Source organism: Tachyglossus aculeatus, chromosome 22 (genome assembly GCF_015852505.1).
Source record: "Tachyglossus aculeatus isolate mTacAcu1 chromosome 22, mTacAcu1.pri, whole genome shotgun sequence".
Taxonomy (NCBI): Eukaryota; Metazoa; Chordata; class Mammalia; order Monotremata; family Tachyglossidae; genus Tachyglossus; species Tachyglossus aculeatus.
The window spans coordinates 1,868,095-1,883,824 of record NC_052087.1 but is presented as its reverse complement, the minus strand read 5'-3'; the positions used below and the strand labels follow the sequence as shown (position 1 = coordinate 1,883,824).

The following is a 15,730-nucleotide window of genomic DNA, read 5'->3' as shown; positions in this document are numbered from 1 at the left end:
GAAGAAGCAGCGTGGCTCAGTGGAAAGAGCCCGGGCTTTGGAGTTGAGGGTCATGGGTTCGAATTCCGACTCTGCCAGCTGTCAGCTGTGTGACTTGGGGCAAGTCGCTTCACTTCTCTGGGCCTCAGCGACCTCATCTGGAAAATGGGGATGAAGACTGGGAGCCCCCCGTGGGACAACCTGATCTCCTTGAAATCTCCCCAGCGCTTAGTACTTAGTACTAGTACTTAGTACTAGTACTTAGTACTTAGTACTTGCAAAGCTTAGCTTTGCAAATAGTAAGCGCTTAATAAATGCCATTATTATTATTATTATTATTATTACTAGCTGTCTGCTTGGAAGAAAGTTCTGTAACTCCGAAGCCCTGGGTTTGCAGGTGGTGATCGCCACAGTGTTACCAAAGTTGGACGACTAGAAAGATACGGAAAACTTTAAGCCCTGCTCCCTGTCAACATGTGAGGAAGTCGCACAGGCCTGGGTGTTGGAGGGCCTGGGTTTTTGGTGGGTTTTTTTTTAATGGCATTTATTAAGCGCTTACTATGTGCAAAGCACTGTTCTAAACGCCGTAACTGCTACTTGCCTGCTATGTGACGTGGAGGAAGCGGCGTGGCTCAGTGGAAAGAGCCCGGGCTGAGGAGTCGGAGGTAATGGGTTCTAATCCCGGCTCCACCGCTTGTCTGCTGTGTGACTTTGGGCAAGTCACTTCACTTCTCTGGGCCTCAGTTGCCCCATCTGTAAAATGGGGATGAAGACTGTTAGCTCCATGTGGGACAACCTGATGACCTTGTATCCCCCCCCAGTGCTTAGAACAGTGCTTGGCACATAGTAAGCGCTTACCAATGCCATCATTATTATTATTATTTAACTCCTCTGGGCCTCAGTTTCCTCATCTGTACAATGGGGAGTCAATACCTGTTCTTCCTCCTCCTTATTAATAATTAATAATAACGGCATTTGTTAAGCACTGACTATATGCAGAGCACTGTTCTAAGCGCAGGGAGGATACAAGGAGATCATGTTGTCCCATGTGGGGCTCACAGTCTTAATCCCCATTTTCCAGGTGAAGGAACTGAGGCCCAGAGAAGTGAAGTGACTTGTCCAAAGTCACACGGCTGACAGGCGACGGAGCCGGGATTTGAACCCATGACCTCTGACTCCAAAGCCCGGGCTCTTTCCACTGAGCCACGCTGCTTGCTTACTGTGTGCAAAGCACTCTACTAAGCGCTTTAGACTGTGAGCCCCCGTTGGGAGAGGGACCGTGTCTAACCTGATTCTTATATATAATAATAATAATAATGTCGGCATTTATTAAGCACTTACTATGTGCAAAGCACTGTTCTAAGCACTGGGGAGGTTACAAGGTGATCAGGTTGTCCCTCGTTGGGGCTCACAGTCTTAATCCCCATTTTCCAGAAGATCAGTGACTTGCCCAGAGTCCCACAGCTGACAATCAGCGGAGCCGGGATTTGAACCCACGACCTCTGACTCCAAAGCCTGTGCTCTTTCCTACTGAGCCACGCTGCTTGGCACATAGCAAGCACTTAAATACCACAATTATTATTATTTTGAAGGGAGAAGGGGTTCTGTCTGACTCCAAGAAGGGCTAAAAGTGAGGTCTGCCACCCCATCCCTCGAATGCTGATCCCTAGGCCTTCCTGGGAACCACCCTTGGATTTCTTCCAAGTTCACTTCTGCAGCAGGAAATTCAACTCCCTGTTTAGGAATTGATATGACAGGTCTATCTGAGGTTTTCACCACTCTGGCAACCAGCAGCCTAAAACAAGCCCGTCTTTCATTTGATCCCCCTCGCTGTTTCGACCTCAGGCGGAGGGCTGTCTCCTTTCGGGACTGCAAGGGGCCAAGGGTGTGCGTTGTTTTCTTTTCTGATATCCGTTAAGTGCTTTCTGCGTGCCAGGCACTGTATTAAGCGCTGGGGTAGATACGAAATAATCAGGTTGGACACGGTGCATGTCCCGTGTGGGGCTCCCAGCCTTAATCCCCATTTTACAGATGAATAGCTGAGGCACAGAGAAGTTAAGTGACTGGCCCCAGGTCACACAGCCAGAGAAGTGGCAGGGCCAGGAGCATCCCACCTTCCGTCGTGAGGTCAGTCCGGTAGGCGGATCCGTAGGGTTTTCTTAGAAAAGATAATGGAAGTGGTTTACCGCTGCCTTCTTCCACGCAGTAAAAACTTGAGTCTCTGCCGTTGCCTTTGTTCAGTATTTTGATCCCTTGGTCATCTAGACTGTGAGCCCACTGTTGGGTAGGGACCATCTCTATATGTTGCCAACTTGTACTTCCCAAGCGCTTAGTACAGTGCTCTGCACACAGTAAGCGCTCAATAAATACGATTGATGATGATGATCTCTATATGTTGCCAACTTGTACTTCCCAAGCGCTTAGTACAGTGCTCTGCACACAGTAAGCGCTCAATAAATACGATTGAATGAAATGAATCTGACTTTGACTCCCGTGCCGCTGCGGCCCAGCACGGGTGCATCAACTTTAACGCTTCAGCTTAGACCTTTCCGTCACGGGTAGTCCTGTGTGGCGTAGCTCTAAGCTTTATCCGTCGACGCAAACTCTCCTGCCATATTAAGGCGTAGATTCGCAGGAGAGGATTGGATACATAGCGGTAATTTATTTATCTCCATGTCTGTATCCCCTTCTAAACCGTAAGCTCTTTGTGGGCAGGGAACCCTTCTACCAACTCTGTTGTGTGTGTGTATATATATATTTGTACAGATTTATCACTCTATTTATTTTACTTGTCCATATTGACTATTCTATTTATTTTGTTAATGATGTGCATCTAGCTTTACTTCTATTTATTTTGTTAATGATGTGTCACTTCATTTCTCTGGGCCTCAGTTACCTCCTCTGTAATTTGGGGATTAAGACCGTGAGCCCCATGTGGGACAACCTGATCATCTTGTAAATTCCCCAGCGCTTAGTACAGTACTTTGCACATAGTAAGCGCTTAATAAATGCCATCATCATTATTATTATTATCTAGCTTTACTTCTGTTTATTCTGACGACTTGACACCTGTCCACATGTTTTGTTTTGTTGTCTCCCCCCCCCCCTTCTAGACCGTGAGCCTGTAGTTGGGTAGGGACCATCTCTGTATGTTGCCGACTTGTACTTCCCAAACACTTAGTACAGTGCTGTGCACACAGTAAGCGCTCAATAAATACGATTGAATGAATGAATGAATAGGGACCGTCTCTATATGTTGCCGACTTGGACTTCCCAAGCGCTTAGTACAGTGCTCTGCACACAGTAAGCGCTCAGTAAATGCGATTGAATTAAATGAATGAATACTCTCTCAAGCAGGCGCTCAATAAATACCATAGATTCGTAGCTGTTTCCCCACCCCGACCACAGTTCAGTTTAGGTCCCACTTTAGGGTTGGAGCTATGTGTAAAATTATGTGTAAAAAGAGATGGGAAATCTGGTCCCTTTTCTACACCGTTTCCTTCTCCCCCTGGTAGACTGCAAACTCTTTAAGGTCAGAGATCAGGTCCGCTAATTCTACTGTGCATCCCCAAGCACTTAGTACAGTCCTCCACACATAGAAGACACTCAATGAGGTGCTCAAGAAGTATTATTGATTAGCACCAAACTAAAGAATTCATCAAGCCTCTTCGCTAGCTCCTTTTCAACCCCATCGTCACCGATCCCTACGCTCAATCCCTAGTCGGCCTCTAGCTTTTAGAATAGTTTTTTTATGATGTATGTTCTAAGTGCTGGGGTAGATACAAATTAATTAGTTTGTACACAATCCCTGCTCTTCATGGGGCTCACAGTCTGAAGTAGGAGAGAGAACAGGAGAACGGGGCCACGGAGCAGTTAAGTGACTTATCCAAGGCCACACGGTAAGCAATTGGCAGAGCCGGGCTTAGAAGCCAAGCCCTTGCTCTTTCCATCCTTTCCGTGCAGCTTATTAACTTTGCTATCATAGCCAAGGACTTTTCAGACTCCTTTTTCTTATTTGCACCTGGCCTGCTATTTTTCAGAAGTTTCCCTGTTCTGTTAGGTGACCTTTCCCCGTTATAAAAGATGAATCACGCTCCTATTTTGTTGGATCATTCCCTTTTTTTTGGTCTGTGGCCCAGATTTCACCTGAAATACAATGGTTTGGAAACACTCGAGTCTCCTTGAAGATGATTTCTTTGGTATCTACTGCTTTTCACCTTTTCCTAGCTAAGATCCGTTTCTTTATTGGAAATCTCTGCGTTGTATTTTTTGGTTTGTTTTTTTTTTGTTTTATTTTTCCCTCCCCAGAGATGATTTTCTCCTTTTTCCTCAGCAGCCTGAGGGCTGTCTTGAGAGTTGGGGCCGTTCTACAGTGGACCCACTCTAACCCCCTCAATCCCTCCTTCCCCCCTGCAACCCACCCCACCATTAGGGTGAGGAATTCCCAGCGAAGCTGGAAGATGTCAGGTTCAAAACCAACTGAGGAAACACTTCTTCACCCAGCACGTGGTGAGCACATGGAATTTCAGAAGGGATGTGGGTTACGTTCCTGGCCGAGAGAATCATTGCTGGGTGTTGGATGATATCCCTAATCAAGAGGCTGAAAGTCCAGAAGGGGAACCGGCCCACTGTTCTTCCAAGAATTTGGGATCCAGTAATGACAATACTCCTGGTCATTTCTTCACCCTCTGTTAGTTTCTTAGAAGACACACTGATTTAATAATAATAATAATGATAATAACGCCGATATTTGTTAAGCGCTTACTATGTGCAAAGCACTGTTCTAAGCACTGGAGGGATACAAGGTGATCAGGTTGTCCCACGGGGGGCTCACAGTCTTAATCCCCATTTTAAAGATGAGGGAACTGAGGCACAGCGAAGCAGAGTAGCTTGCCCAAAGTCACCCAGCTGACAGTTGGCGGAGCTGGGATTTGAACCCATGACCTCTGGCTCCAAAGCTCTTTCCACTGAGCCATGCTGCTTCTCTATTTGATTTGATTTGATTTTCTTTGTCTATCTGTGCATTGCTTATTCATATCTACAGCCTAGCGAGCAGGAATCAACCGATCAATGGTATTTCATTCATTCAATCGTATTTATTGAGCGCTCACTGTGTGCAGGGCACTGTACTAAGCGCTTGGGAAGTCCAGGTTGGCAACATATAGAGACGGTCCCTACCCAGCAACGGGCTCACAGTCTAGAGGCTGTGTATTTGAGTGCTAACTGGGTGCCGAGCACCGTACGAAGCACTAAGGAGAACCCGGAACAGTAGAGCTGGTAGATGTAATCCCCGTCATCAAGGAGAAGCAGCGCGGGCCTAATGGAATGGGCATGGACTGGAGGGTTAGGGTTAGGGTCAGGTCCGCTGTGTGACCTTGGGCAAGTCACTTAACTCTTCTGGACTTCCATTTCCTCATCTGTAACGTAGAGATTAAATCCTCCTCCCTCCTCCCGTGTCCGGCATACAGTAAGTGCTGAACAAATGCCATTAAAAACCAAAAAGGAGTTTACAATCTAGTGGGATGGGAGTGGGGGCGAGTAAATGGGAAGTAAGAATATAATGTTCTTGTACTTCCCAAGCGCTTAGTACAGTGCTCTGCCTACAGTAAGCGCTCAATAAATACGATTGATTGATTGATAATGTTGGGTGCATATAAGTGCTGAAGGGGTAGCAAAGTCTTAGGGGGAATAAGTTTAAGGGCACAGATGGCACAGAAGGGAGGATGGATAGACTGGCGGGATGGCAGCCCTTCTAGACTGTGAGCCCGTCGTTGGGTAGGGCCCATCTCTACATGTTGCCAACTTGTACTTCCCAAGCGCTTAGTACAGTGCTCTGCACACAATAAGCACTCAATAAATACGGTTGAATGAATGGGAGGTTAATTAGAGAAGGATTTCATGGAGGAGAGATTTTTTAGTAGGGTTTTGAAGAGGGAGAAAATGGCCTGTCAGCTGAGAAGCAGCGGGGCTCAGCAGAAAGAGCCCGGGCTTTGGAGTCAGAGGTCAGGGGTTCAAATCCCGGCTCTGCCAACTGTCAGCTGGGTGACTTGGGGCAAGTCACTTCACTTCTCTGGGCCTCAGTGACCTCATCTGGAAAATGGGGATGAAGACTGGGAGCTCCCCCGCCGTGGGACAACCTGATCGCCTTGCGCATGGAACAGTGCTTTGCACATAGTAAGCGCTTAATAAATGCCTTCATCATCATCATTCATTCATTCAATCGTATTTATTGAGCACTTACTGTGTGCAGAGCACTGTACTGAGTGCTTGGGAAGTACAGGTTGGCATCGTCATTTGAAGAGGGAAGGAGCCCCAGGCAGCAGGGAGGATGTGAATAAGGGGTCAATGGTGGATGTGATTGAGGTCCAGTGAGGCAAGGGAGGAGAGAGAGATCTGACACGGGACCTTTGAGCCAACAGTGAGGAGTTGTACTTCCCAAGCGCTTAGTACAGTGCTCTGCACACAGTAAGCGCTCAATAAATACAATTGAATGAATGAATGAGTTTCCGTTTAACACGGAGCCATCGGAGGCTCTGGAGACGGGCACGGAATGACCTTTTTATCCGAACGATCCGATCCGCCGAATGACTTTTTTAGCGGAATGATCCGATCGGCCGATTGGAAGTGGGGAGTGGCGAGAGGCCTGGAGGCAGGGAGGGCCAGCAGGCAGGTGAGTGGAATATGAGAAGCATTTGGACCAGGATGGAGAGGTAAGGGCGGGGTCTAGAGATGTCGGGAACGTTTAAAACTGAGAGGATTCGGTGGCCGGTGGAACAGGCGGCTCAGAAGAGAGAGATGGGGGGAGGATGATGCGGTGGCGACAGGCCGGTGATACCGGGTGATGACGGCTGTCTCTACAGTGACGGACGCGTCCCGGTGGGGAGAGGGTTTGGATGGAAAGATGAATCTTATGTATATATGTTTGTACATATTTATTACTCTCTTTATTTATTTTACTTGTACATATCTATTCTATTTTATTTTGTTAATATGTTTGGTTTCGTTCTCTGTCTCCCCCTTCTAGACTGTGAGCCCGCTGTTGGGTAGGGACTGTCTCTATATGTTGCCAACTTGGACTTCCCAAGTGCTTAGTCCAGTGCTCTGCACACAGTAAGCGCTCAATAAATACGATTGATTGATTAATTGATTGAATCGATCGGAGCACTAAGTGCCGCGTTTTCCTCTGCCCGCATTTTTGCAGGTTCGGAGGCCGGGTGCAGCCCGGAAATGCCGGACGTGGGAAACCCATCTATCCTCACGCGTTTTGTGTCTTGTATTTTTCTTGTTTGCGTCAGGCCCTGGAGAAAAATCAGCAGTGGCTGAAGTACGATCAGCAGCGAGAGGTCTACGTAAGGAGCCTCCTGGCGAAAATCATCCAGTTGGAACAACAGGCCGCAGCCGTCGCCCAGCCCCTCCAAAAGAAAGCGGAAGAGGGCAATTCCGAAGGTCCGTACCCCACTTCTCTCTCTCTCTCCCCGCTTTCTTTCACTCTCTCTCCCTCTTTTTCTCAGGATATGTTGCCAACTTGTACTTCCCAAGCGCTTAGTACAGTGCTCTGCACACAGTAAGCGCTCAATAAATACGCTTGATTGATTGATTTTCTCTCAGGCTCTGACTCCAAAGCCTAGGCTCTTTCCACCGAGCCACGCTGCTTCCCTTATTCTTAGAAACACCGTCAGACATAGTAAGCGCTTAATAAATGCCATCGTCATTATTATTATTAACTTGAGTGGCTAGCCCAAGATAACGCAGCAGACATGTGGCGGAGCTGGGGGATTTGAACCCAGGTTCTTCTGATTCCTAGTCCCTTGCTACATTCATTCAATCGTATTTATTGAGCACTCACTGTGTACAAAGCACTGTGCTACACCCACTAGGCCGTGCCACGTCTCCTGGCACCTTTCCGTACATGGACAAGCACTTAGTACAGTGTTCTGCGCACAGTAAGTGCTCAATAAATACGATTGAATGAATGACAGTGCCCAGCCCAGGGACAGCCTCCAGCCCAGCCTAGGCTGAGAAGCAGCGTGGCTCAGTGGAAAGAGCCCGGGCTTTGGAGTCAAAGGTCATGGGTTCGAATCCCGGCTCCGCCAACTGCCAGCTGTGTGACTCGGGGCAAGTCACTTCACTTCTCTGGGCCTCAGTGACCTCATCTGGAAAATGGGGGTGAAGACCCCGGGGGGCAACCTGATCACCGTGTAACCTCCCCAGCGCTGAGAACAGTGCTCTGCACATAGTAAGCGCTTAATAAATGCCATTATTATTATTATTACCTCTTCCTCCTCCTACCAGACAGGGACTCCTGAGGGTCATCATCAATCGTATTTATCGAGCGCTTACTGTGTGCAGAGCACTGTACTAAGCGCTTGGGAAGTACAAGTTGGCAACATATAGAGACAGTCCCTACCCAACAGTGGGCTCACAGTATATTGATGGGTCAATCTTCCCATCAGCAGGCACCAATACCCTCCAGGCAGTGCGCCTCTCCGAAGTTGAACCGAAGCACTTGGTACGGTGCTTCGGCCACTGTAAGCGCTCAATACATCCGAACGAATGAATCCTCGATGGGATGGCGATTGGCCACCTGGGCCCCGCCCCACAATGGCCACCTGAGCCCCGGGACTTTTCAGGATCAGGGAACCAGTCTCTGGGTTCGGTCTCAAACCCCATCTTCCCCTTATTTGGGCCGGTGAGTCCCATGTCGGACGGGGACTGAATCTTCCCCGATTATCTCGTCTACCGCAGTGACGAGACTTCTGCGGTCTATCCCCGATTATCTCATCTACCTGGAGGCCTAGCGGGGCAGCTTAGCTCTTCCGTTTCCAAAGGAGAGTTGAAGAAGAAGCCAGCATTCGTGGTCCCATTTTTCCCGCTTCTTCTCAGGTATAGAAGAACCAGCCAGATGGGAATCCTCCAGAAACCCCTGAATGGATCTCTGTCTCTTCTGCCAGGTTATCTGTCGGAGGAAAAGCGAAAGTACTATGACCGACTCTTCCTGGCTGCGAAAAGGGATCTGGAAGTGGAACGGCAAACCGTCACGCAACTGAGGTTCGATCTTAATGAATTTCAAAGGAAATATGAAGCAGCCAAGCAGGAGGTGTGCGATTTAAGCCACCGCCTGTACTCGCAAAGAGAGGCAGATGTCCAGACTCTGGAAGACCAGAGTAAGATGGAGAAAATACAGAGGCTGAAGAAGGAAAATGAACTTTCCAGAAGGAAACTGGAAGAAGAAAAGAAAAGATCTGAAGAACTCTTATCTCAGGTGAGTCCTGAATGGTTTGCCAGGCTGCTCCCGAATTAAATCGCCTTGAGAACGCAAATATATTGCTAAATGAGCAGAAAATCGTTGCTTTGGCTGTAGCCTTTTTACGGATCCATAATGTTCCGTGTTGACCCTCAGAGGAAAGTTGAGCGTCCCGATTTGGTCACCGCGAAGGGACTTGGACGGAGACTGTGAGTCCCGTGTCGGACGGGGACTGAATCTTCCCTGATTATCTCATCTACCTCAGTGAGGGATGGGTGGCAGTTACCCAGGCCGGGCTTGGTGATCCAGAAGTCGTAGAACCGTGCTTGGCACATAGTGAGCGCTTAACAAATGCCATCGTCGTCATTATTATCATTAGCAGTAGGCAAATAATGGAGCCATCCCAAGTAAAACAGTCAGTGATGATTTTGAACCTTGAACGTGAACGTTGCCATCAAAAATCGTTTAGGAATAATATTGGAGGGGTGTCTCTTTTCTGTGTTACAGGTACAGTTTCTGTACACATGCTTATCAAAGCATGAAGAGGAGCACACGAGGATAACTTGGATGGAGCAGCAGGTATGCAGTGGAAACTCTTCCCTCTTGGACGTCAACACCACTATCTAAAGTTCCCTCTTGGTTTGCGTTAACCTAGTGGGGGATGTTTACGAATGGATGCAGGGTGTTTTTTTAAAAAAAACTTTATTTTAGGAAGATTTCTTTCACTGGAGGAATTGAATCCTTCCCCTAAGTAGAATGGGGAATTAGTTTCAATCTTGAATCTACCCCAGAACTTGGTGTGGAGGAATCTCTTAGTAAATGTCTCGCTTTATTTGACCACGTGCTAAGGTAGGGTTGAGTTCTTAAGAGGACCTTTTTGCCCGTAGCCACCAAATACTTGAGAAGCAATGCGTCCTAGTGGAAAGAGCTGGGTCTGGAGTCAGAGGACCTGGGTTCTAATCCTGGCTCTGCTCTGCTGTATGACTTTGGGCAAGTCACTTCACTTCACGGTGCCTGTTACCTCATCTGGAAAATGGAGACTAAAACGTCCTCCCTTACTGCGTTCAACCTGATTACCTTGTATCCACCCCAGTGCTCTGTGCAGTGCTGAGCATTTAGTAAGCACTTAGCAAGCACCATAAAAAAATAGTCCTTATTAGGAGTGTGCACCCTGGTTGAATATTCTTTCTTTTAGAGGCTCCAGGTATAAATTTTGGATTTTCCCCTAAGAGCATCCCAGCGATTGAGTCTTAGACTCAGATACCCTTTGATAGCGAAGACGTGCCAGAAACCTTTTCTTCTCCTGCTCCTCCACTCCCAACCCTGTCTCTATCTGAGAGAGAAGAGATGCATAGACCCATATCTATTCCACGTGGGACTAATGTCCTGCTAGAGAACCCAAGATCAGTCAGTGGTGTTTATTGAGCACTCACTGGGTGCAGAACTCTGTACTAAGTGCTTGGGAGAGGATGATACCCTAGAAATAAGTAGTCAAGGAGTCTAGAAGGAGTCAGGCGCTGAAGTAAATTGCAGATAGGGGAAATGGCACGGTGTGGAACTGAGGGTGCCCAGAAGAAAGGACTGTCCATTGGACGGGACAAATGGGTATAAATCTATCCTAGAGTAGAAGAATTCCAGCCCATCCAGTACCTTAACGTCATCCCAGAGGCTCTTCCGGGGCTGCCTTCCTTAGGGGGTGCGGGTTGGAACTTGGACTCTCCTGGGAGAATCTGGTCCAGTTCCAGGGTGAGGCTGAGAGTTAGATCCAGCCCTGAAGAGGGGTGAGCCCAAGTATAGAGACCCTCCCTCCACCTGACAGTCTTTTCTAGAGGCTTGACAAGCATGAGTTCAGTCCCCCCACCTCGTAATGGTCAGAGTCCCCTCTTCTTACGGAGCAGAAAATTTGGTTCGGAATTCGGGTAGCGAAACCAAACTGGCTGCTCCCCTCCATCCCCAAAGGATGTACAGCTTTTGCCTTTTCCAGATCCAGGCTTGTACTACAGACTTTGAAAACGAAAAACTTGATCGTCAGAACATGCAACGGCAGCTGCATAAAGTCCTCCTGGAGCTCCGAAGAGCCCGAGAGCAGATAACACGTCTGGAACCCTTGGTAAGCCCTCCCGGGTTTAAAAGAAACCAGTTAGCATAAAGGGATAATAATAATAATGATGATGGTGGTATTTGTTAAGCGCTTACTATGTGCCAACACTGTTCTAAGCGCTGGGATAGATACAAGGTTCTCATATTGTCCCATGTGGGGCTCACAGGCTTTATCTTAATGAGGTAACAGACGCAGAGAAGTTAAGTGACTTGCCCAAAGTCACTCAGCTGACAAGTGGCGGAGCCAAGATTAGAACTTATGACGTCTGACCCCCAAGCCCGTGATCTTTCCGTTAAGCCACGCCGCTTCTCTAAGGGACTGGTTACTTATTAGGGGACCCAGCTGGGGTGTTTTCGCCTACTGACCGTTAAAAACTTTGGAGTTTTTTTTTTTGAAAGAGAAATCTGGACAGATGTGAGTGCTTCCAAGTTAGCTCCAGAATTAAAACCAGTAATTAAAAAGATAAAGGCAGTTATTTTGGAATAATAATAATAATGGCATTTGTTAAGCGCTTACTATGTGCAAAGCGCCGTTCTAAGTGCTGGGAGTCAGTTCTTCTATAATGCAGAAAGCAATGGCAGAATTAGGGAACTTTCTTCCATCAGTGCCGTGCCCTGTCAGATAAAATGGTGAGGAGTTTGCATGTGACGCAATATGAGTGCAATATGAGTTTACCATAATGTGGTAATCTACAAGAATGCATCCCCTGCGATATAGGAGGACTATCGAGTAGGGGTCCAGCTCTAATAAGCTTGGATAACTTTTTTACCGTATATTAATAGTTTGGTAAATAGAGAAGCAGCCGGGCCTAGTGGAAAGAGCCTGGGCATCAGACGACAGGAGTTGTCATCCTAACTCTGTCATGTGCCTGCCGTGTGACCGTGGGCAAGTCACTTAACTTCTCTGTGCCTCAGTTTCTTCACCTGTAAAATAGGGATGTGATATCCACTCCCCATCCTAGTTAGACCGCGAATGCTTTGTGCTCAGCCTGATCATCTTGTCTCTACTCCAGCGCTTTGTACAGGGCTTGACACTTCACAAATGCTTAACAAATATCACAGATATTGAATGGAATCGTTTATTCCCCATTTCAGTGGCTGCCCAGAGCTCTTTCCTGGGGTGGGGCCAGCAATTTCAGGGGAATCTTTTTCAATTTCCACTTTTCCTCTTTTTTTTTTCTTCCCTTTATTCTCTGCTCACCAGTCAGACACTATCAATGTCCTCAGTAACATTGGGCACCCTTCGGCAGCAAACAGTTTTGAGCCACTGTAGAGCGTGGGCTTGGGAGTCAGAAAGTCATGAGTTCTAATCCTAGTTCTGCCACCTGTCTACTGTGTGACCTTGGGCAAGTCACTTAACTTCTCCGGGCCTCAGTTACCTCATCTCTAAAACGGGGATTGAGACCGTGAGCCCCATGTGGGACAATGAGCTGCGTCCACCCCGATTTGCTTGTACTGTGTGACCTTGGGCAAGTCACTTAACTTCTCCGGGCCTCAGTTACCTCATCTGTAAAATGGGGATTGAGACCGTGAGCCCCATGTGGGACAGTGAGCTGCGTCCAACCCAATTTGCTTGTACTGTGTGACCTTGGGCAAGTCACTTAACTTCTCCGGGCCTCAGTTACCTCATCTGTAAAATGGAGATTGAGACCGTGAGCCCCATGTGGGACAATGAGCTGCGTCCAACCCGATTTGCTTGTACTGTGTGACCTTGGGCAAGTCACTTAACTTCTCCGGGCCTCAGTTACCTCATCTGTAAAATGGGGATTGAGACCGTGAGCCCCATGTAGGACAATGAGCTGTGTCCAACCCGATTTGCTTGTATCCACCGCAGCGCTTAGTACAGTGCCTGGCATATAGTAAGTGCTTAACAAATGCCATTATTATTATGACTAGCGGTTTTCCAGTAACAGGTAATGATAATGATGATTGTAGCATTTAAGTGCTTACTATGTGCCACGCACTGTGTTAAGTGCTGGGGTAGATAGATAATCAGGTCAGACACAGTCCCTGTCCCACATGGGACTCATCTTCTAAGTAGGAGAAAGAACAGGTCTCGAATCCTTCTCCTATTCTAGAAGAGGCACAAAGAAGTTAAGTGATTTGCCTACAACACCCAACAAACAGGTGATGGAAATGGGATTAGAAGCCAAGTCCTCTGATTCTCAGGCCCGGGCTATTGCCGCCAGTAGTAGTATTGCCACTACTTCCAAATTCTTCTCCCTTCTGTGAGGGTTTAAAGCGCCTCTTCCCTCTCCCCCCAAGCCCTTCATGGATTCAGTGTCCCTTTTCTCCCCGGCAACTCTGTGCAGATTCACTGCGTCCCCTCGCTGCCCAGTAGGACTGCGTGGATTCCCTGTGTCCCCGGCACCCCTTCACTGTCCGGAGGATCCCGGCATTCCTCTCTTGGGTCAGAGCCATGACCCAGGGGTTCTCATCATTCACAGGAGCCTCCCATCACCAGGGCTCGGAGCTGCGTGTTTCTGACTCCGAGGTGGGGAATAAGGGTGGGCCCCACTAGATTTCTCACCTGCCTCTACGCACACATCAGTGCGTGCTCCCTAAATGGAAACGGCATCAAGATGCTCTACCTCTTAGTTATCCAAGATAGCATCATTTTGGATGCGGGAGGGTTTTCCCTCTTCGCCGTCGCTAGGTATTTCCTTCCATCGGAATAGCCCCCTATGTCGGTCTCCGAGAGGGGGCTCACGGAAACGCTGCTTCTCTCAGCCCCGGTTTGTCTTCCCAAAGAAAGACCCAGTTTGCCCAGGACTGTGCACTTGGCTGAATTCAGCTGCACGTGAGTATCGCACACTGGCACAGCAACTGACTCTCTGTCCAGCTGAGCGAAGATAATAATAATGATGGAATTTGTTAAGCGCTTACTATGTGCAAAGCACTGTTCTAAGCGCTGGGAGGTTACAGGGTGATCAGGTTGTCCCACGGGGGGGGCTAACAGTCTTCATCCCCATTTTACAGATGAGGGAACTGAAGCACAGAGAAGTGAAGTGACTTGCCTAAAGTCACCCAGCTGACAGTTGGCGGAGCCGGGATTTAAACCCGTGACCTCTGACTCCAAAGCCCGGGCTCTTTCCACTGAGCCACGTTGTCCCCATGTCCCTCCCTAGTCCCGCCCTCGGTGGCATCCTCGCCTCAGACCTGTCTCCCGGATATTTCGTTGCGGGCCACACATGGAGGATGATTTCATTTTTCTCCGACCCCTTCCTCATTCATTATCGTTTTTGTGATCAAGGGTCCTCTTCGATGGACAAAATCCCTTCTTATCCTAATCTGCTCTGTTTCCTCTTCTGGCTCTTCAGTATTTGCTGGCCTTTGAGGTTCATCTACAGATTTTTAACCCTGTATCAGTTGTTGAAATCATCTTCAACTATTCTTTCGCTCGGACTCCTCTCTCCTGTCCTTTTAGCTCATCGTCCATTGGGCAACCTCAGCCTCCCGAGGCCTGCATCACCGTTACCTCATCCTCTCCCCCCACGCCATACACCAAGCCAACACTTTCCCTCATCGCCCTCACGCTGCGTTGTAAGGGAGCTTGATTTTCAGTGATCTCTAAAGAAGGCTACGCTCTGGGCCGGTCCTTCCCACAGTTCAGCAGTGACAAAGGGCCAAAGTCAGGAACGAATCCTCCTTGCTCCCCTCTTCAGCTGATTCTTTCTCCCTAAAGCACAGACGTTCGGGCCGCCGAACACGTTAGTATTAGTGACTCGGAGAATTACAGACCCCGGCCTCTCTCCCCTCTCTCAGGGTTGGGCTATTGAACACGAAGCGGCATTACGTCTCTAATACTGCTCTGAGCTTCACCTCCTTGGGAGCGGTCACCAACCAGCGCGTTTAGGGGAAGAAGAACGTGGCAGCTGAGGGTTAGCGAAAGGCCGCAATTCACCGGAGACTTTCTCTTTCAGAAACAGCTCTGTGACTTCGCTCATCTGGAATCCCTAAAACAGTTCCAAGGAGAGCAGGACGCCAAGTTGAAAAATGCCGTCACCCCCGCGCGATGTTCCAGCCTGTTAGACGAAAGCTTCTTGGAGTGTCCGAAGTGTCAAATGCAGTACCCGACGAGCCAGCACCGAGAACTCTTAGCCCACATTGATTACTGTGCAAATTAAACTCTGCTTTTGTTCCAGGCAGCTAATCTCCCCCGCCGGCAGGCTAGCTTTCGAATCGTATAAAATGCTCCAATTGTAGGCCAAAAATGTACGTTTGTCCGGGCCGCTTCATCTCCTCTTTGGCAATTATGTCACCCGGAAATGGCCACCCCTTGGGCCCTAATCTCCGTCCACCGTCCTCACTGCACCCCAGGCAGCCCCTCCGAGGGCAGGCCCGTCTCCAGCCCACCCAAATACACCCCCATCCCAACCCACTCTCCCACGCTCTGGGTGGTTTTCA

At 48.5% G+C, this 15,730-nt stretch overlaps 1 protein-coding gene across 1 annotated transcript in view; it reads left to right on the top strand.

Moving 5' to 3' along the window:
- Positions 1-15,498, top strand: part of CEP55 (centrosomal protein 55) — a 44,743-nt gene extending 29,245 nt beyond the window's left edge. The window contains exons 5-9 of the mRNA XM_038764734.1: positions 7,275-7,425; positions 8,931-9,241; positions 9,731-9,802; positions 11,208-11,333; positions 15,247-15,498. Of these exons, the coding sequence (XP_038620662.1) occupies positions 7,275-7,425; positions 8,931-9,241; positions 9,731-9,802; positions 11,208-11,333; positions 15,247-15,450 (864 nt within the window). The 3' untranslated portion in view covers positions 15,451-15,498. The remainder of the gene's footprint in view (positions 1-7,274; positions 7,426-8,930; positions 9,242-9,730; positions 9,803-11,207; positions 11,334-15,246) is intronic.
- Positions 15,499-15,730: the final 232 nt, after the last annotated feature.